Here is a 21069-nt window from a genome sequence, read left to right as displayed (position 1 = left end):
CATCTCTGAAATTGAGAAATGTGTCGGCAAAGCAACACGTACAGGCTCGTCCATATACGTAGCGAATGCGACCGATAGCCCACAGGTAGGGTGACGTACAGGTGTTGGCACAGCGCTGTGTCGCTGCTTACCGCTTATTGTGTACGCGCCGTGCGAAGTGTAGCTGATTTCAAATCGCTAAGGCCTGAATTTAACTATAAAAGCAGTTTCGTTCCACCTAACTGCTTACATTTCAGTTAAGGTCCGCCGGTAGCGAGTGCACGAACTCGACGGCGCCAGGTTAACCTTCGCTGAACAGGATCGACATTGGCTCACACTTCGTGGGCACGGCTTGAGAGGGTTAAAGCTTGTGCATTTCAACTTGGTAGGCGTGTATGAATCATTTTGAGCACGACTAATTATATATACAAGCGAAGACGTTGTCGCTATTGTGTTGTCGGTTCGACGGCCGATCGCACGGGGTTCGGTCGAACGATGGTCGGCACACTGATTTGGCGGTGCCTTCGAGAAGAAAGCTTGTCGCAGTACAAATCGCGCTCGTCGGTTGCGTCGTTGTCGACCTGGCATGATAAAAAGGTTTCAGCATGGTTTCAGTGACGCGCAATAGTCGGTCAATCATTGGAGTGAGCGCATGTGAGCGTCTTGTTGTTCTCGTATCGACCCAGTGTTGCCGGGCCTTACGAGTACGTGCATTCAGGAACGCGCTGCCACCACCAGCAAGTGAGGACCGACGCTGCAAAATGACTTCGTTAGCAACGTGATGTACTTAAGTGTCGCCCAAGTGTAACGCACGGATTTTTCGTTAAATTAGCGAGCCATTCATGAAAGGCGGCAACTACCTGGCTCACGGTGCAGTCCGGACTACTCGGACGATATGCCCTGACCGCTTTCTCTTTTAAAGTGGAGTTGCGGTCTTACGCTACGCACGTTTTCGGCACCGCACCGACGTCGAGCTACCGATAGAGTTTCAACGCGATACACGGCACGAGTGTTTGCAGCAACGCGCGCCCGAGCGCTTTTTTTTTTTTTTTTTTTGGGGGGGGGGGGGGGGGGGGGGCTTCGCGGCGTGCGGCCACGCGCGCGACCCTTCCAAAACGTTTCGCGACTAATCCGCTAGGGCAGGGCGCATGCGCCGTCGCACCATGAAAGAGGCGGATTATCGCATGGTATACTTTCCCATAATCATTAACTTTTCTGTTCCCCCCCCCCTTCCCTTTTACCCCAATGTGGAGTAGCATACCAGATATACGCTCCTCCAAATACGAAAAAGGTCTCCACGACCATCCGACCAACCTCTCCACTCATTAAATATTTTTACTCTCTGAGAAAGGGCCCTGCACGTGGTCTCGCGAGACAATAAAATCCTTCTTGGTTGGTCGGTTTGCCTTTATAATTAGTTCACACCAATTCTGGGGGACTGGCCAGAAATTGGTGAGTTCTTCCTATTTGCTCTTTACTTTTTCTTTTTCGGCGTACGTGTTGCACTATGACCTCCGAGGACTGGGGGTGCACAAACTAGCGCTTCTGGTCTCGGACGCTATCATTCGACTTTGGTTTCTTCGACGTGTCGCGTTCACGGCCGCGCGCGCCACAAATGAGAACGAAGAAGCGAAACGAAACGACCGCCGAGTCACGATGAAGACGCGCCTCATTCTCTACGGTATCGCGATCGGCGTCATGATGTGGGCCATGACTGTCATCGCGTTCTTGTTATGCTTCGACAACTCCAACGTCCTGATCCAGCGACTCAAGGGCAGGACGCGACCTGGTTGACAGGCTGGTACCCGATGACCACGTCACCCAAGCTTGCTGTCCAGTGTCCCGCAGCTATCCTGCGAGTGCCGCACACAGAATGCAAAGTGCCGACTCACAGTTGGACCTACGGTGACTGCAATGCGGTCGTCTAGCTGCCTTTACCAGTGCGAACAACATACGTCGTTCATCAATGCAATGCGCCCGTTAGGACAGCATGTTCAACCGATGTGGGTAGGACTGATGTGTGTCTCATATCGCAGCTGGACATGTACTGGACAAGATACCGCCGCGTATTTCTTAGTTGATGATCCAGCTACTAGATACCGTAGACATACAGCAATGTCTGTAGTGTCTTCGAGGTTGAATGCACCCCGTCACTTGTTAGTATGGTGATAAGAACGCCGACCAGACTTCTGAAACGCCAGTGGTGAGACAATAATGAGATTGCCAAACAGACTTCAGGTACTGCAGCTCGGCGCACTTATGCCTGTCGGTCGTGTAGTTATTTTGGCAGCTGACGTGAATACATTTCCTTGTAGCAGCTTCCGGCGAATGCCGTTATGTTGCCACGAAAGGTAGTTTGACGGGACTTGCGATTCGCATTTTAAACGTGTGGGTTTCCCGTTTACATCCGTGTCCGGGTTGGATGACCATGGTGACATGCAGGTGACCGAGAACAGCGCTGCAAACGAAGCTCAAGGCGTTTTAAGGGTGGCCTTCAGTTGGTTGCTGAATGTTCTTTTTTGTTTGTTTTGCATAGTAAGGCATCGGCACATAATTAAATGCCTATATATAAATACGTCAGTATTGTTTCGTAAAACAAACAGCGTACCTCTGTTGTGTACTAATATACGCTTCGCCCAGTTATTCGAGACATACATTAATTGATAAGGAATTGGTGATGACCTTCCTCTGGCCGTTAGGGCGCAAATTGTTACGTTATATTCAGCCCAGCCGGCTCTATTTGTCTAAACCAAGTATGTACGTGATAATATGGGATTTTACTGCAGGTCTGCGTTGCATATGCAAGATCATTACTAGCCGAACGCCATTGTAACGAAGAGCTTAGGGTATCTGAAATAATTCGTAATACAGGTCGCATCGCTGTAATGGTCGCGCATTGCACAGCTCACGTAGAACTGGCACAGCATTATCCGTTCGTGAACAGGTCATTTCGTTGTAGACGCGCTCGACTAGATATACATTCATCCTTTGTTGGTTAAAAAATGATAGATGTACGTAGTATCTTACGTTGTATGATTCGGATGTGGCTACACATGTGCCCCCTCGTCCATACCTGGTCAGGTGTATCTAAGGCGCGGTGTATCAGCGAGAGCTATATCGCGACACATGATCGAAGGCTATTAGATCCGGTGGTTACCGATGTAACAGTGTGTGTCTATAACCACGCGCAGTCCGCCTTATATGAGGAAAGCGGTATCCCGGGGCCTGGGAATCATGTTCCAGTGATTACGAGTCACAAAGGCGCGCGTGTACGCCCACGCATACGCATATTATATTTCGTTTGTATTTCTTGATCGGGCCTGATCGCTCGACACAGAGCTGCGCGCCATCTTGTCCGTTGTCAATGCTGCAACATATATCCCGTGAGATTTACATGTCCGCCTAGTCCGGCGCCGACACCCAGACCAACTCACCTGATATTTAATGCATATGCGGATATTTTTCCTTCAGTAAGGTAATAGATTTTCCAAAGGAAATGACCATTACACGAATGTGAAACATGGATTACGTTAAATAGCGAACTGTTTCGTGTTCATTCTGGAACACCCGGCGTTACTTTGCCCAAGGAGTCATGGCCGTGGTTAGATCTAATAAACACTTAGCCCGGCGCGCGGGTTATCTCTGTGAGATTAAAAATAGTTCCTCACACTTGCTAATCACGAGTGCAATTTGAATTTCGCGCTTCCCGCATGGGCCAACCCGATCGATTCGCCGGAAGTTTGATTCAGGCTTGAGCCACGGCGTTGTTTGAACCGTGGTTTGAACAATGTGAAGTTAATGGGATTATATTAACTCTGTTAGGGAGATTGCATAGAACCCACATATTCGTGAGCTCGTTTAGTGATTCAACTGAAACTGCTGTAGAGAGGATTCCACACCACACCGTGGAGGATTCTTTCCCTTCCTTACGTGTTTTAGCTGTTTTTGACTTCGTAGAATCCAAAATCAATCCGTAGTCAGAGCTTCTTGAGCTCATTTGTTGCCGCATGACGCGCACGATACGTGACCGGTAGCTCTGCTTGCTTGTACAGCCGTGCTAGAGCTGCAACGAAGGATATTAAGCGGTCGCATATGCTATTCAAAGCGAAATAAAATGCCGCGAAGCTATCACATTGTCGCTCATAAACGAAGTCTTCTCGCTGCGCAAAGCGTCAGTGGAGAACTTCACTGTTGGAAGTGCTGAAGTGTCGTAGCCCACGCGTCCAGCCCCCTTGGAGCCCTGCGGGGCCCTGCAGATACACGTGTGAGTTTTCGTCGCATCCAGGGGCGAGTTTATTCGAAAATGTGCCTTGGTGGCTCGCTTGGCTGATCGACTTTTCAAATTGACGTGAGTCTTGGTTATGTTGGGATGTCGTTGCCGGTGTAGAGAGTGGCACAAATGTTTTCTGGTTTAAAAATACAGAAGACGAAGAAGGAAAAAGTGCTAAAAAGCCCGTTTAACGCGAACCGAATGAATGAAAGAATATAACTGTTTGACGATGTTGGCATGAACCTTTTCGTAAACCACGTGTGTGTGTGGCTGCGAACGAAGTGAATCAAACTAGTCAGTATTTGAAAACATTCCTTGTTACCGTTTCGTTTATGTGCGCTTCATTTTGTTCGCGATTGACAGTGTCCGAACAAGGAATGTCGCTGTAACCAACGTTTCGACAAGGGGACTTGTCTTTATCAGGGCAGCAATTGAAAAGGCAGTTGCTGCCCCGATGAAGACGCCCTTGTCGAAACGTTGGCTTCAGCGACATTACTTTCTTTAGCACTGTTAATAACTTCAAGCATCTAGCTTCTGCTCAACCTTTCTCTCTCTTGTTTTCGTTTTGTTCTTGTTCGTTAGCTGTCCCAACAAAACGTCTGTCATTTGCAGGGACTGACAGTCAGTAAAATAAAAACGCACACGTTGTCAGCAGCAATCATAGAGATGGAAATTGCTAACAGTATAACAGTGTATGTATACCATGAATAATTATGCATCACAATCCTGTTAATGTGTTGGGCCTATGTGTGTGATACTAGTAGCAACCGATGAATATAGTTTTGCAACTGTGCTTCAGCTTCCAACTTGTGCACCCTGATACTTCAAGTCAATTGGCGACTGATAGAGGCACTGAAAATGTTGTCTATTATTTACTTTGGGCTCTTTGTTGAGCTGAAAAGGATACAGAGATCCAGGTTGCTTTCCTAGACTTTCAAATGTAGTAATCTTTTATTAAATAAATGAAAAATTTAATCTTTATGAAATCAATGTTTAACTTCCCTCAACCTACTGTCGCCAAAACCTTCTGTGTCGTAGATTACTGCTTAAGAAATTTGCCGGTGGTATCATCTTCGAATCTCTGAACTGAACTTCTACTGAAGTTGTATGTTCAGTAAAAGTGGTTTATCTGCTACGTCGTGAGTGTAATTCAGCCAACATAGCAAGATTCAGTGTAGCTTTTATACCCTACTGCCTTGCTGCAGCTTCTGTAGCCTACTCACCTAGCTTGACTTATCTTCTTTAATATCACTTTGATAGTTTTCTGTTCTATTGCAGCTTCTTCAACATGATGACCACAGACATCATCCGCGAACTGGGCGAAGACCCTGACAAAGTATGCGGTCACGAGGAGCATATTGTGCTCAAGCTCGAGAATCCGTGGCCGACTTCGACGTCTTCATCTTCGACACCGCCACAACTCCCGAAGGGCCTGTCCCTTAACGGTGATGGCCGTCTCATCACCACCACTTCTGACGCCTTCGTGGAGAACCGTAGTTTCCTCTGTGAGCACCGTGTAGTTGGAGCACTGTTTGCCGGCTGTGCCTCGTTTGATGAATGCAGACCGTTGGGTGCTGCTGCGCGTGCTGTGCTCTCCGACGTTCAAACGCTTGTGATTGTCCACAACCGGGACTTTGTGCGCACCCTGGTCGACTTGTTCCGCTCGGTGGAGGTGCTTGTCCTGCACCATGACATGCGGCTGCAGATGCCAGAGGACGAGTGGGGTGACATTGGCGGTGCCCCCCCGCAGCTGAAGCGCCTCATCGGCAGCACGCCGGCGTTGGGGGCACACAACCTTTTCCTGAGTGCGGCAACTATCTGCGGCCTGCTTGGTGACTGCCCCTATGTGAGTTGCACAACTTTGGCTGGTTAAACAGTGGATGGAGTGTTCAAGCGTTTTTCGATCATGACCATTTGCCCAGTTTTCAGTCGTTCTGGTCAAGAACTATTTCATGCTTTCAATACCGCACAGAAAAAGCACTCCTGGCAATTAATGCATATTGATTTATTTCAGAAAATTTTCCTCTGTTCTTGAAGCTCTGGTCAAGTGTACAATCTCCAAAACCAGCATCGTGGTGGGGGTGTTTGAATTCTCTAGACTGCTTCAGTGCTTTTGTCTCTGGATGTTTGCAGATTGTCAGAAGGCAGAATATAATTGCTTGGCACTAAAGTAATTTTCAGAGGTGCTGGACTCGTGCAAGTACTTTGTGTAAAACATGCAGCAAGAAAGCACACAGTGAGGAATTTGGAAAACATGATAGTGATAGAACAAGGATATCATAAATAAATAAAGCATGGTGTAAGAGTATGGCACTACATAGTATGAAAAAAGTAAACATGAAGGGAAAATAAGAAGAAATTAGATTCATTTGTTCCATGCCATCTCTCAAACAGAAACATGTGAAATAATATGTGTCGTGAAACATCTTGCGAGTGCACATTTGTTGTGCTTGCTTAGGACTATTATAAAAGTACTGAAAGTTGGGCTTGTTGGTAGCCATTGACTATGAAACTGTGGCACGCACAACAAACGAGACACTAGGCAAAGGTAACACAAGCACTGACTTGCAACTCAGTTTACTTTTGGAAAGGAAGTTATATATTATATATATATATATCCAGGCTAAATAAAGTGAGCATGTATAAGAGCATTCAGGATAAAAATAAAATACTGTATTTACTCGCATAATGATTGGACTTTCCTGACAAAAAAATTGACGCAAATTCAGGGGTGCGATCATTACGCTGGTTAAGTTTCCCTAAAAAAAAAGCATTTTCTTTTTTCATCCCGCATTTGCTGCGGGATGACAAGCAGTCAGTGCGGGACACCAAAACAAAAACGGCAGCCGGAGGAGCAAGCCGAACGCGATTACTTTTTTTTCTCGTGAGTACATTATGCACATTGAAACAGTTTCTTCCATATCAGTAATGAATATTATCGTTAATATCGGCAAGTTTGTGACTATAACGTAGCCATGTCCACTTCGAGGGGACAGAAACAGAGATGGGCGCGCTTAGCTGCCAGTGACACAGAAACACATGGCGGGCGTGCTGCGGAAACTGCGGCATTTGTTTTCACCGCTATCCTAATATGGCACGTTTCTGCTAAGGGTGAGCGAATATTGTAGCTGCGTTACAAGCGTCGGCGTATGAAGAGGGTACACTTTTAATGTATGAGTGTAAACGTGGCCACTATCGTTGCTGATTGCGATTGATTGTGTGCCCACGAGTGCAGACGAGAAGAATCGAAAGGCGCCCTTTATGTTGTTCACCAAAACCATTATGAAGCTAACAAATAATAAATCCGAGGCAAGTTTGGTTGTACCTTTTCCTTTTCATGGAAGTGCGGGAAGTGATGAAAGGAATGAAATGGGGCATCTGCATAAAAATGTTGAGTGCGTGCAGACCGCTTGGCATGTCTTCAAGAGTAATTCGTGTAGCATTCGACAGATGGTAAGCGTGATCTTCATTAGCTAGACTTGGCACACGACATATCGCCGCGACAAGTGCAGGGTGCGATCAATACACGGGGAAGAAAAAAATCTAATTTTGATGACAAAATTCAGGGGTGCAATCATTACGCGAGTGCGATCATTATGCGACTAAATATGGTATATAAAACATAAAAAAAACCAGCTTGTACATATACTAAAAAATCAAAATCACACGGTGCTCAAAAAGGCAAATTCCTTGTCATTAGTACTAGAGATGGCTTGCTTACGCAGATATTGACACGCTTTTTGATATGAAAGGCCTCGGTTATTTTGCATGTTAGTTTGTTTTTAAGAGCAAACAAAATCGTAACACAAAGGAGAGGTTCACAATGACAGCTTTTGCAGTGGTTTGTTAAGTGTGAGTGGTTATCATGGTCTTGTGCCTCATTTGTAGTTTGCACTGCAGTTTCATAATGAATTTGAAATGAAATGTATAATAATGATATGTTGCAAGCAAAATAGCCTACAATAACGCAAAGTAAAAATCCAGCACGCAAGGCATCTATGCAACAAAGGCACATAAGCTACAAAAGAATGTTTTTAACATTTTCATTGTTACTGTTCTCTTAAAATAAATAAACTGGTCGACTTAAATTACTTAAAGGGGCCCTGAAACAATTTTCAAACAGAGTAAGAAAACGTTGCCAACCTGTAGTAGAGGCTGCTGTGAACATGTGAGTCGCATATTACGGCACTGCATGCAGCAGGCAATTTACAACCTCGTGTCAAGCACAGCGAAAAATCAGTTGCACTTGCTTTGCAATGCTATCACATCGAAAGTAGCTGGCCGACCAATGCTATTGGCTGATTTCATGATCATGAGAGCATTCCCGGTAATACAAAATTGATAGTTTTGACTTAATTAAATGAAAAATATGTATGTCTGTGATCTCAAAAAGATGTAAAAATTATTTTATCTCTGCGCTGTGCGTAGCTGCGTCTGCTGTGCATGGCCTTCAAGATGGTAGCGCTGTGCTGTGCAGCGTAGACTACCGTGGGTGCCATGGGGTGCCGTAACAAGCCCTTTCGCCACTGTGGCACGAAACTTATGGTCAGTGCTTTGCCCTCGTGACTTCTCCACTGTGTAGCTTCCAGAGATAGCAGAGATAAAAAGGGAGAGAAAGCCAGGTATAGGGTGTGATAGCTCCACTTATAGTTGAAGGATTCTAGAAATTTTTTTCAGCATGAGATTCATAACATGGCACGCTTTTATTATGAGGCTATGCTATGATTAGTTACATAAGTGTTTCAGGGCTCCTTTAAAAAGAAGGTCACTGGTAATTTAAACGTTATCTACCATATCATGGCATGGCCCAGGACACCAGGCCTTTAAAATGTATATGAGCCACATTTTCCACAATCTCGTGCAACATTCTAGAGTGGCGGTGTTCATGTATGGCTGTGGTTTTTTCATGTCCAGGCAAAGAGATGTACTACCAAGCATATTGTTAAGCTCTGCGGACCAAGAAAAAAACATTTTGATCTTGTTGGGAAAATTGAGAAAAGACAAATCAGCGGTAGCACAAGATTGTTTAAAGCTATTAGCATAAAAATTCGAGTTACTGAATGAAAGTTCAGTATGACACCTTGACTATAAAAGGAACACCTATACCTGCCCACTCTCCCAAATTCTTCATGAAGGTACATATTCGGTATCATTCTATGATTTCACAGATGTTGCATGAAGTTTTGCAAAAAAAGCAGTCTGTTCATGAAATGAAGCTTTAAATGATGTTAATGGAAGGGGCAGCGCAATATTGCAAAATATGCATATAACAAATTGTGATGTAATTCGAATGCTAATGGTATTAATCGAATGAAAGAAAAAGAATGCTAATTTCAAAATACATTGAACACTCCCCCCACCCCTGTTTATCGTCTGCAGCTTGTTTACAAATTCAACAGTTCACAGATGGTTAGCAAGTATGATTTGCAAAGGGGACTTCTGGGGATATAGGGAGGGATTATTCATAAGTTCATTTCTGGTGAGCTTCCTCTCTCCCCCTTTTCCCCCTAACACCACCTCCAGAGCAACAAAGGTCACATACTTCTGCCACAAAGATGTACGCGTGAACGTTGCCCACTTCTGCCTCCCCGGCCATATGGAGTGTTTCTAGCATGGGAAGAAATACTCACCCGTGCTCGCGAGGAGATCCACGGGCTGCACTGCTTGACAAAGGCATGGCGTCATGTGATGCATTTTTCTTGCAGTGAGCAGGTGAATTTCTTGCTTATGTGAATACCTCTTAACATTCCTCCTTCCTGAAATTTTATCCAAAGCTCATAGGCAGAAATGAACAGGCATGCGCCACTGCCGGTAAAAAAAAAAGCGAAGGTGAGCTGCTGGTGAATCTTGTTTTCTTTTCTACAGCTGTGCGAGTTGCAGACGTCGATGCATGAGATCCTGAGCCCAGCCAATCCATTGGTGAGCATGCTGCTGGCGGCACGCCCCTCCCTCCTCACGACATGGAACCTTATTCTCGGGGCAGACGTGGAGCGGCTGGATGGCACAACCGGTGTCGTCTGGGACATCACGCCGGGACACATGGTCCAGGCCAACATGTTCTTCCGCAGCCTACGGCGCATTGAGGTTCGGCTGACTTTCCACCTCTTCACCTCCTGGTTTTGGGTTTATGTTGTTTATTTACTTGTGTACTTAATGCTGGCTTCGCTATATAGTTGGTATTAGCCCATTGCCTACTAAATATGCGTGGCAAATCGGCAAATCGGTGGCTTTGACAATATGGCCCCCGCTGTTTCACCCGGACTTTGCCGGTTTTGGTAGCCAATGGGTTAATCTATATAGACACACAGCACAAAAACACATATAACATAGACACACAGGTATTACAGTGGAATGTCAGGGGTTTCCTCCACAGTCTAGACAACATTAAGGTACTCCTACATAGTACAATCCAAGGGTGCTGTGTGTCCAAGAAACACATCTTAATCCTTCACACATGAACTAGCGCATCCCATTACTTGGATACATTCCTGAGGTGCCAGCAACAAGCAGAGCGACTGCCTCTGGATCGGAAAGGGAAAAATTAATCTTACGGCCGTCCATTCAACATGGCAGAATTTCAGGCTGCACTAAATTGTTGTAATAAATTGGCCCCCAGAAATGATTGAATAGTTTACAATATGATCGAGCACCTGCACCTTGAAGCACACAAAACACTTGTCTCCTTTTAACGCCATATTCTCTGCCAGCTATATTCCATCCGTCTGGAAGCAAGCAGTCATAATTCCTGTTCCCAGAGAGGGCAAATACCTGTCTTTGGCCAGCAGCTATTGGCCTAAGCTCTAACAAGTTGCTTATGCAAGCTTTTTGAGCGAATTGCTAACCGGCACCTGATCCATCTTCTTGAAAGCAACAGAACATAGATCCTTTGCAGTGCAACTTCAGGGAAAGTACAGTAGAATCTCGATAAATGGAAATCACTTAAACAGAACTGCATCTTAAACGGAACACCATCCGCACGGTTGGTTGGTTTTATGTTCATGCAATTGTATTCAGCTTTGTCTCTCAGCAAACGGAACTTTTGATAAATGGAACCAATTTCCCTGGTCCCTTGAAGTTTTGTTTAAAGAGAGTCCACTGTAGATCTACAACAGATCATCTTGTCCACATTGAGACAAATATCCGTGATGTTTTTGTGCACAAACATTTTTTCTTATCGGTATCTTTAGACATGGAGAAAGCATATGACACTACTTGGTGTTTCGGAATCGTTCGTGATCTGGCTGGAATGGGTGTCCGAGGCAACTTGCTGAATGTGATTCAAACTTATCTCTCCAACTGTACATTTCGTGTTCGGATTGGTTACGTTCTGTCTCATCCATTTACTCAGGACACTGGTGTGCCTTAAGGTGGAGTGCTGAGCTGTGCTGTATTTGTTTTAAAGATGAACTCTCTCCATACTACCATACCACGTACAATGTTTTATTCTGCATATGTGGATGATATCCAAATAGATTACAAATAATGTAATCTTAGTATCTGCGAGTGACAAGTGCAGCTTGGCTTGAGTAAATTGTCCAGGTGGGCAGACCAGAACAGTATTAAACTAAACCCTTAAAAAAGTATGTGCATTATCTTCTCGAACTAGAGAGGTGTAACATATAGTGGACCCAGTTATTGTTCTTAATGGAGAACGGCTAGCTGGGGGCCATGAACATAAATTTCTAGGCCTCATTTTAGATTTTAAATTAACTTTTATCCCACACTTGAAATATCTTAATACGAATTGCCTGAAGACAATGAGTCTGCTGAAGCTCTTGTCCCGCACGTCTTGGGGAAATGACAGAAGATGCCTCTTGAGCTTGTACAAAAGTCTCATATGGTCACCCTTTGATTACGGAGCCATTGTCTATAGCTCTGCCACGCCTAGTGCTTTGAAGATGCCGGATTCCATCCCCCACTTGGGTCTTGCTACAGGTGCGTTCAAGATTAGTCCTGTAGAAAGCCTGTATGTTGAATCCAACAAATGGTCTCTACATCTCCAAAGGACATATTTAAGTTTCTCCTATACCCTAAAGATGAAATCAGATGTTCATCATCCATGCCATTCAGTTATTCGCAACCTGTCCATGGCCAGGCTGTTCCGTAACCATCCAGCCACTAGGCCTCCTCTGTCCCTCCGGTCAGAAACACTGTCCGAAGAAACAGGTATCTCTCTTCTCGAGAATGCCCTAATGGCTCCTACGCGACTGCTGCCGCCTTGGGAATGGCAGACTATCCAGTGTGACACCTTTCATAGAAATATCTAAATGAGCACCAGAGGCACATATACGTTCACATTTTCTTGAGCTTCAGGAGTATTCCTGTGTTGAATTTTATACAGATGCTTATGGAGCTCTAGGACCATCGTTTTTAATATCCGGTACATTGAATCCATATACATGTACTTTTACGGTGGAAGCGTAGGCAATCGTCTCTGCAATTAAACACATCAAGCAAATGAATCTCACTAGGGCTATTGTGTTCACGGATTCATTGAGTGTAATCTGAGCCCTAGTGAGTGTACCAAAACATAAAAACACTGTCTTTTAACGAACTATATGCATCACTGTGCTCATCTTATATGGGGGAACAAGTCATTGTACAATGCTGGGTACTTGGTCACAATGGCATAAAAAGGAAATAAAGATGCTGACAACAATGCTACCTCAGCAGCTTTTAGTGACATCGACACAAGCATACCCATTCCGGCCACCGACATCAAACCATACTTACGGCAGGAGCTGAAGAAGCACTGGCAGAAGCAGTGGGACACCCAGGTATCCAGTAAGCTACACTTGATAAAACTTAACTAGGCCACTGGATATTGGAGAAAACAGTATGACACAAGGAAGTGATTGTTTGCAGATTAAAAAGTAGGACACACTTACGGGACTCTCTTACCTCTTGGTGGGAACCAATCCTCTGACATGTAGCAAGTGTTCCAATACTCTTACAGTTATTCATGCTCTTCTCCAATGCTCTGCTGTAGAAACAGAGAGGAAAATGTTTTTCCCTTTTTCCCTTTCGCATATCGTGTATACATACATCCCTCTGCACCCGTCATTTTTTCTTAGTGATGAACTGCTGTTTAACTTGAAAACTGTTTTAAACTTTGTGATTTCCACAACAAACATTGTGGAAATCATTACAAAGACGGAGTCTGCGCCATTGCTAACAGAGGCGAATTGTTTCAATGAGAAACACGGCACCGACCAGCAAGAAGCTTGGTAACGAATATCGACGTAGCTGGGCCTAGCATTGCTACAGTGTAGCTACAGCTGGCAATGGACCTGCTGGTGGGATGCCACCGCGCAATTTGGTGGGCTGCTGAGAGCATTGTTGGAGTGCAGTATGTTCGAATTAATCTTCGCAAATGCTTGTGCATTCGAATTACCGGGCGTTTTCGCCCATTAAAATACACATAACTTTGACAGGACCACAGTGTCAGTTCGGATAAACCGAAAGTTTGAATTAAGCAAGTTCGAATTAACGAGATTTGACTGTATCTGGCCTTTAGGCCATTAAAGACTACACATAATCGTCATCATCACATTTTGGGATCTGCACAGATCCCTTGTTAATAATGAACCACTCACTACAAGATTAGATTGACTAAGCTTGAGCACTCATCCTAGGGTTAGAGAATACATGTCCGGGTTTCTTTGCATCCTGTTAAGCGTGTTGTCTTTGGTTTCAAACCGGTGATTCCAGACTTAGTCTTGTTTACAAGTTATACGGGTGTCACATGGCGCACTTTTGATCGCTATCAAACCTGACCTGGATTGAATTTCCACATTGCGATTAGCTTCTTAGCCCTAGCTGAGGAAGGGAGTCAATTGCGATCGAGGAATCTGATCCAGATTGGGCTCAATCGAAAGAGGCCTGTATGACACGGGTATTACTTTCTTTGATAATGGCCCTTGCTTCATCCTAGCTTATCTTGTGCTGTGCATTTTGAACATGCTTTGCGATGGCATTTGATGCCACATGGTTCTTGGCAACATCATTTTTATGTTGTTTGTAACCTTTGGAAGTTTCCTATTACTCCAGTGTAAGCATATTTCGGAATCTTGTGAACCACTCCCAGATATCCATAGCTGGGGAAAGGGTCTTTTACACTGATGAGCTCATTCCTACGCCAGCTGATCAGGACATGCACAATCTGGATGCCGTGTTTCTTTAGAATTCTTAACAGGGGTTAATCGATTCCTTAAATATAAGGGATTGCTGTGCATTTTTGGTTTTCAGTATCCTTGGGTGTCTTTTGCCTGCTCCCTTTTGGACATTGGTCAGTGACATGTATTAATGATGCCTTTACCTTACTAGATGCCGTCCCTTGAACATTTGATTACTTGTGGCAGAGGTAAGCTAGCCTACGCTGGAAACAGGACAACAAGCATGCAAATGTACAATCGTGGACTCAAGGCCGTACTTTTAAACTGCACTTTTGCGACCACAACCACATTGAAAACTAAAAAGAATGTAAAATAATGGGTTGCTGCTGATAATACACAAATTTTGTTTTCACATGCGGCATCATGGCAACAAGGATATTATGCCATGAAAGCCAAGTTCACATGAAGTGTGTACTGCATCACGATGAAGCCACATCATGCTACAGTGAAATCTCAATATAACGAAATTCAGAGGACTGTGACAAAGGATTGCTTATTCTGAAATGTTGTTATAGTGAAAGCTCCAAAATTAACCATTCTGGCCATCAACCCATCAGTTGTCACTGTTTGAGCTATCCACAAAAACGTCACTGTTGGCTTTTTGCAAGTGCTGTCACTATTTTTCATAAATTCTGCCACTACGCACCACCGAAGCACCATATGTAGTAAGAGTGGCATGTGCAAAAGGCACTGCCACTGAGAAAATGAACAACATGTCAGCTCCAGAGTGCAATGTTTCTTTTTGTTTGTTTGTTTTCACATTCCTTCCCACGGACACTGCAGCTGTCTCGCTCGAGCCAGCAGATACATGAGCTATTCCGAAGTGCAAGCACATGTAAACGACACCATCCAGAACGTGCGATTATATAGCATCCCTGCAAGCATAGAGATTACATACATTTCTCCACATGTAGCTAGTACGGCCTCAGAAAGAAGCATGAAGAAAAGAAGACGAAAAGACGTGCCTTTGTTACTAGGCGATGCTTGTCTGAGCAGAGCATGCAATCACAAGATCCAATGCATTTTCACCTTCCCACCTGAAAAAAAGTCCCTTCCTACGTCTTTCTCCTCCGCGCCGTTTCAGGCTTTCCAAACCCATGCGCTGCAGCTTCCACTTTTTATGCCTTGTTGTCTGCTATCCTACTGTGCCGTGAAGCATGCAAGAAAATCTAACAATCCCCAGATTTTTATATAATTATTCATAGTAGCCAGGCAGAAACTGAATAATGATTGTTATTCTGAAAAGTTTGGTATTCTGAAGCAGTAGAGAATTTGAACAAATTGTTAATCTGAAAAGTTTGTTAATGTGGTATTTGTAGTAAGGAGGCATCACCTATACCAGAGAGCAGCATTCAGAAGGGTAAGAGTGATGATGACTCAACATGCAAAACATTTTTCTGAAGGTTGGTTCCAAGGCCTATAGCTGTTCCTGCTTGTTTTTATAAAGATGGCCTATTTATCTCGTGTCCATTTTTAACATGTTTAAGAAACATGAACTACGCTGTATTCTAATTAAGTTGCAAGTTTTAGCAGCTAATGCTAAAAGCATTGGCCATGCTTTAACAATGCAATAATGCTGTTACCTGAAACTAGCAGATTGTTTTAAAGTGTTCTCATGTTCTCAAGTGACGGTTCTGCAGGGAATGTCTAGCTAAATTTTTTATTTGGTTAGGATGTTATGGCACTGCTTTGAACATGTCATATTGGTGCTCATGCTGGGGGGACTGAAATTTTGCGGGCCCACGAAAAACGATCTGACACAGTAGCATCTTCCCTTCAGTGAAATCGGCTGCAGTGATGCAATTGAGCTTTTCTGCCAGAAAGGGTCTGAAATTCATATTTTTTTTGTGCAGGTGACCACAACCCACAGCCAGACTATTGCAGCCATCGGTATCTTTGAACAGCTTACTGACGTCTCGTTAATGTTTATCGCACAAGGCACATTGTGCTCATTCCAAGGGCTGGTTGAGAACACACTCAAGCGCCTCCAGCTCAAGCACCTGTCACTCAAGTTTGTCAAGGACATCAGCCTTCTCGCTGTTGCTGAGCACTGGCCACGCCTGCAGACACTGTCTCTCGCCGAGTGCTCCGTCGTTGACTACGATATCGATGACATTTTGCCAGGATCATTTGCGGGACTTGTCAAGCTGCGATTGGGATCAGAAATCACGATCCGCTCACTCGAGGCGCTGCTGGGGGCGACGCGACGGCTTGTTTCGCTGCGCCTTGAAGGGAACCTCCTAGTGACATCGTTTGTTATCCGGAGTTCACTTGGCTCATTGCCAAGGCTCGAACGCCTCGTGCTCGGCACCAAGCAATCGCTGCCGGCGCTGATCTTAACCGGAAATGACTTGCGGTACCTGATCAAGGCATTGCCCGCACTCCAGTATGTGGCAACCGACAGCTATGACCTGCGAGTGTTTTTTGAAAACTACATGCCGTGGGTGACACTTGGCTGGGGCCAATGTACGACCTGTGCTGCTGAATTCCCACGTGTTGATGAGACTCAGAGGGAGTTTTGGCAAAAGGCGGTGACACCGATCAAGCGGGGGAGGTGAATAGTGAGGTCAACTTCCATCCCTGGTCAAAAATGGTGCAAAGTAGCAATCGCTTGTGTCCTGGCCAGACACAGCTGTTTCTTGGACACAACTTGCTCTGGCCCCACGGTATCTTGCTTGTGATAGAACTTTGGTGTTATCTCCAACCACAGTGTACTTGGTCAGTGCAACAGATTGCCTGCTGGTTAAAAGATATTGGCTCGGCCACCTCAATCCTGACAAACTGCAAAGCTGCTGTTCCCCTTGTGAACTAGGACTCATCTTGGTCACAGTTGTGCCTTGTGTGCAGCTGGTGCCTGTTACCAGGCAGCTAGTGCCAGTACTGCTCCTAACCAGCAGTGATACATGTTCCTGAACAAGCACCGCTGCCTGCACAAGAATACATGGCCCCTGACAACTTTGACTTATGGCTCTTCCAAGCTGCCTGCCAGTGGTGGCATTGAACTGGTACCAGATGTTGAACTGGTACTGAGCACGCTATGTTCTATGCCAACTTCCATGCTATGGTGAGGTGCAGAGTATGTTCTTGCAGCAGGATTGTTGTGCTTCCTAGTTCTCAAGGTGAAGCGGTAGCAAGGATTTTGTTCGGGGATATGAGGATGATGTCTCCAACTAAAAGAGCTGAGAAACATGAGACATTCATTTTTTTAGACTGTCATTTGAAAGCACACCAACGTACCTGGCAGCTAGAGCATACCTAATGCTTGTGTTGCACCTGTTTGTTTTTTTGGCAGGCAGACATTTACCTTATAATAGTACCCATGGCTGGAAATAACTGCTTTGCAGGTGCGGCACTCATGCACTTGTTCTCTCAGCTATATGTGTGTTGTTTCTATGGCAATCATTTGTGGATGTGCCAGCGACATGGTGTCCCTGTTTGCTGCTAATATCAAGATCGGTGCAGTAGAAGGCTGGTTGACGGTAAGTTGTGTTGAAGCACTGCACGTAACATTTGCATACTTGCACATTGCCTTTGTGCTAGGCTGTTGATAGTATGCTGGTGGACTTGCAGAGTAGCTTTTGCTATTTTGACAATGCTGTATTACAATGATAATGATGGGAAAACTAGATCATTTTAAGCATGCGCTGTAGAATGTAGGCAAACGTAATGCACCTTCAGAAAGTGATGCAGTAAATGGGCACCATTTGTTACAACTGGTTATTGCAAGTACTGTCATTATAAACAGGCTGTTATTTGCATTGATGCATTTACTGTCATGGGGTTGAACATCGAGATGTAAGAAATGAGTTGGAGTTGATTGAATCTCAAGTGCTAGACGGCACTTACTGTGAGCTATTTGTCGTAAACGTAGTCATTTCCAAGACGGGCAACACAGACCAGAGAAGTTTGTGCACAATGATGTACCCCAGATGATGTCATGTCTTGGTGTGCCTGCTGTGTAGGAGTGCCTTTTTTTGTTTGTGCAGATTTGTTATGGATAACTTTAAATGATATCTATGCTTATAAATTAAGTGATTTTGAATTGCTGTATAAAGGTGATAAGTGCTAAGCTTGTCCTTATGAATTACTTGAAGTGATACATAATTCATAATTTATGTGCTTTGAGCTGAAGAAGTAACTATGAGAGTGATTACTGCTGGGTGCATTTGCGAATGTTGTGTCAACTTCTGATAGTATATCTGCCCCTTACACCTACTTGTGCTTCTCTTTTTTTTCATTTGTGTCACTGAAGAGTAGTATATACCATATTTTAAGCATGTTCAAGTTCCACAGGGGTGCGACTCCTGTGCCATTTGCACCATTTTGATACAAACGCAAATTACTGCAACAAACTGCGCCAACCACAGAAAATTGTCCGCCACACTGTGCCAGAATGGCTTGGCCATGTGTGTACAGCGAGCGGATTCATTCTCTGAAAAGGAGTACAGCCGTTCACATTCCACACACTGCGTGACGGTGCCTCCTGCACAGTTTCTAGTAATTTTCACAATTATAACAGTGGATTTTTCGGCGCTTGCAGTAAGCAGCTGGCACGCGCAAAGCCACTCTCGACTGTCATCACTACTGTCGGAATGGCCAGGGTGGCTGTATTTAAAGTGTAATAAAATACGTTTAAGTGGGCTGAGTGGCACAGCGCTCCCTAGCTGAGGTGCAAAACCATGAAAAGTAGGCTGAGGGCGCTGCGAGCGAGCTAGGTATTAGGGAGGCGTGCGCTGCAGGAGGTTCAGCGGATGGCTTTCTCCGTCCTCGGGGCCAGTACAACTTAAAACTATTCAAATCTGTTTTTATGCCCCTATGGGCGAGGCCTTAGCCATTCTGACTATCACTAAGGGCTAATGGCAGATTTCGAATAAAAGCAGACGGGGATAGTTTTGTGTTATAGTACCACAAAGTTAAGCATTAGGTGCTTTGGAATTGCCCTGGTCTATTATGTAGAAATGGCTTTCAATAAACCAGAGTTGTTCACAACTCTGGCTTCATGGTATGGTCTGTTGGTGAAGCGCATTTCGAGACACTTCACGCACACTGTCAATACATTAAAGAAAAATGTATCTGTAAAAAATGTCTTGGCCTACTTTTCGAAATTTCGGACTCACTATTGCAGAATGCATGTCTTTTTGTGATTGCTACTGCTAATTAAAAATATACAGGCATTTTGTCCAAAATTTGTGCGCACTAGATGGTTTCAGTATCAGAGTAATCAGCTTCAAAATTTACCTTAAGATGTTGCTTAAGACTGTTGCAGCACAGCGCTCATGTTGGTTTGTTCTGTATTTCGTCGTGGTTTCGAAGTGTGCTGCCATTTTTCGTATTCTGTTATTCCACCAAAATTCACATTGGCCTGTTCCAAGCTGCTCCAAAATGCTACTTTGTCACCTCCAAGCTGCTCTGAAATGCAGTTTTGCTTGCTTCGAAAATTGCCCCAAAATGACTTTGGGCAGTCCCCCCACAGGTCTTCCGGAAAGGGCATTTCTTGACTTCAGATGCAACCTCTCTGCAATACACTTTACATTGTGGTAAAGTAGTACCTAAGGTTCTCTTTTTTATGTGTGTGTGTTCGCAATAACGCATGTGTATGTTGAGTGCACCTGAAGGCAAACTATGTATAAATGGTCTGCAAATTGCCTCGAAGCCACACCATGGCTTCACCACATAGAAGCACTTAAAGTGGTGTTAACTGAAAGTGTGGAGCAAATTTATTTGTGGAGCCTTGCCTTGCAGCAGCAGTCATGCAAAGTCACTATTTTAGCCAATCACTTCTACAGAATCCCACAAGGTGGAGGAAGAGTCATGAAAAGGAAAAATTGTTTTCTCTATACAGGTTTGTCGGAAAGAACGCTTCACAGTTGAGGAAGAATTCCTGAATAAGGACTTATTTTTCCCCAACTGTGAAAGCATTTTTTCCGAGAAATCCATGTGGAGTTTCCTTTGTAGCTTTGTGCTACATTCGGGTGGATGACATATTTTTCTCTTTCAAAGTCACTATTGTAAAGCTTTGAACCTTTTCCTCAACTCTGCCAAGTTACGTACGGCGCCACCTCTTGTCACTGCAATGCAAAAGGAGCCAGTGGTCCACTGTGGCAGCGTCACACACTCAGACATCTTGCGTCTGCTGTTGCTAGGGCATGGCAACTTATCCAGGCAATGCTGCCGCTCCATGTCCATTTGTTTACAGGGAACAGTTAAGGGCCACAGCAAGTGCCGTTGCACGTCATGCAGAAGTATACTGTAACACTGGGGAAATAGACACCCTCAAAGTGATCACCGACTTTAGCATCACTGGGCAGGCATTAGGATATACAGGAGGCTGTGGTAGGAATAATTGTAGCCGAACTGGTCAGGTAGAAGCAGCAGCTTTTGGGTACTCAACATTTCAACTTTTAGGTATTAATAAGAATAAGTGTGAGAATAGCAACATCAGTAAGAATGATGTACTGTAGAACAAGTATTTGTTGGGCTAGTTGGTCTTGCATTGCTGATGAGGAAAATTAGTGCAAACAAAAGACAATTCACATGGGAAGAAGCAACAGACAAGTACTACTTTTCAGTGATCATTTTGAGCACTTGTCTATCATTTCTTCCCAACGGAGTTGTCTTTTGTCCCAATTTTCCTCGTCAGCAGTA

The 21069-nt window shown here is 44.5% G+C and overlaps 1 protein-coding gene across 1 annotated transcript; it reads left to right on the top strand.

Annotated features, from left to right (window-relative positions):
* The first annotated feature begins 3970 nt into the window (after positions 1 to 3970).
* On the top strand, positions 3971 to 20128 carry LOC126545010 (uncharacterized). Its single transcript, XM_050192612.2, has 4 exons — positions 3971 to 4243; positions 5528 to 6095; positions 10115 to 10333; positions 16278 to 20128. Exons 2-4 carry the CDS (start codon positions 5538 to 5540, stop codon positions 16980 to 16982), a joined length of 1482 nt encoding a protein of 493 aa, XP_050048569.1. The 5' UTR covers positions 3971 to 4243; positions 5528 to 5537; the 3' UTR covers positions 16983 to 20128.
* Positions 20129 to 21069: the final 941 nt, after the last annotated feature.

The sequence above is a fragment of the Dermacentor andersoni genome, chromosome 10, assembly GCF_023375885.2.
Source record: "Dermacentor andersoni chromosome 10, qqDerAnde1_hic_scaffold, whole genome shotgun sequence".
Taxonomy (NCBI): Eukaryota; Metazoa; Arthropoda; class Arachnida; order Ixodida; family Ixodidae; genus Dermacentor; species Dermacentor andersoni.
Note: the sequence above shows the minus strand (reverse complement) of the source record. Positions and strands in the feature narration are given on the sequence as shown.

Bases quoted from the DNA above. Each gene is read 5' to 3' on its own strand.
- LOC126545010 (XM_050192612.2), top strand. From the start codon at position 5,538: ATGATGACCACAGACATCATCCGCGAACTGGGCGAAGACCCTGACAAA. The intron at 6,096-10,114 runs GTGAGTTGCACA...TCTTTTCTACAG, and splicing joins TGCTTGGTGACTGCCCCTAT to CTGTGCGAGTTGCAGACGTC. The intron at 10,334-16,277 runs GTTCGGCTGACT...TTTTTTGTGCAG, and splicing joins GCAGCCTACGGCGCATTGAG to GTGACCACAACCCACAGCCA.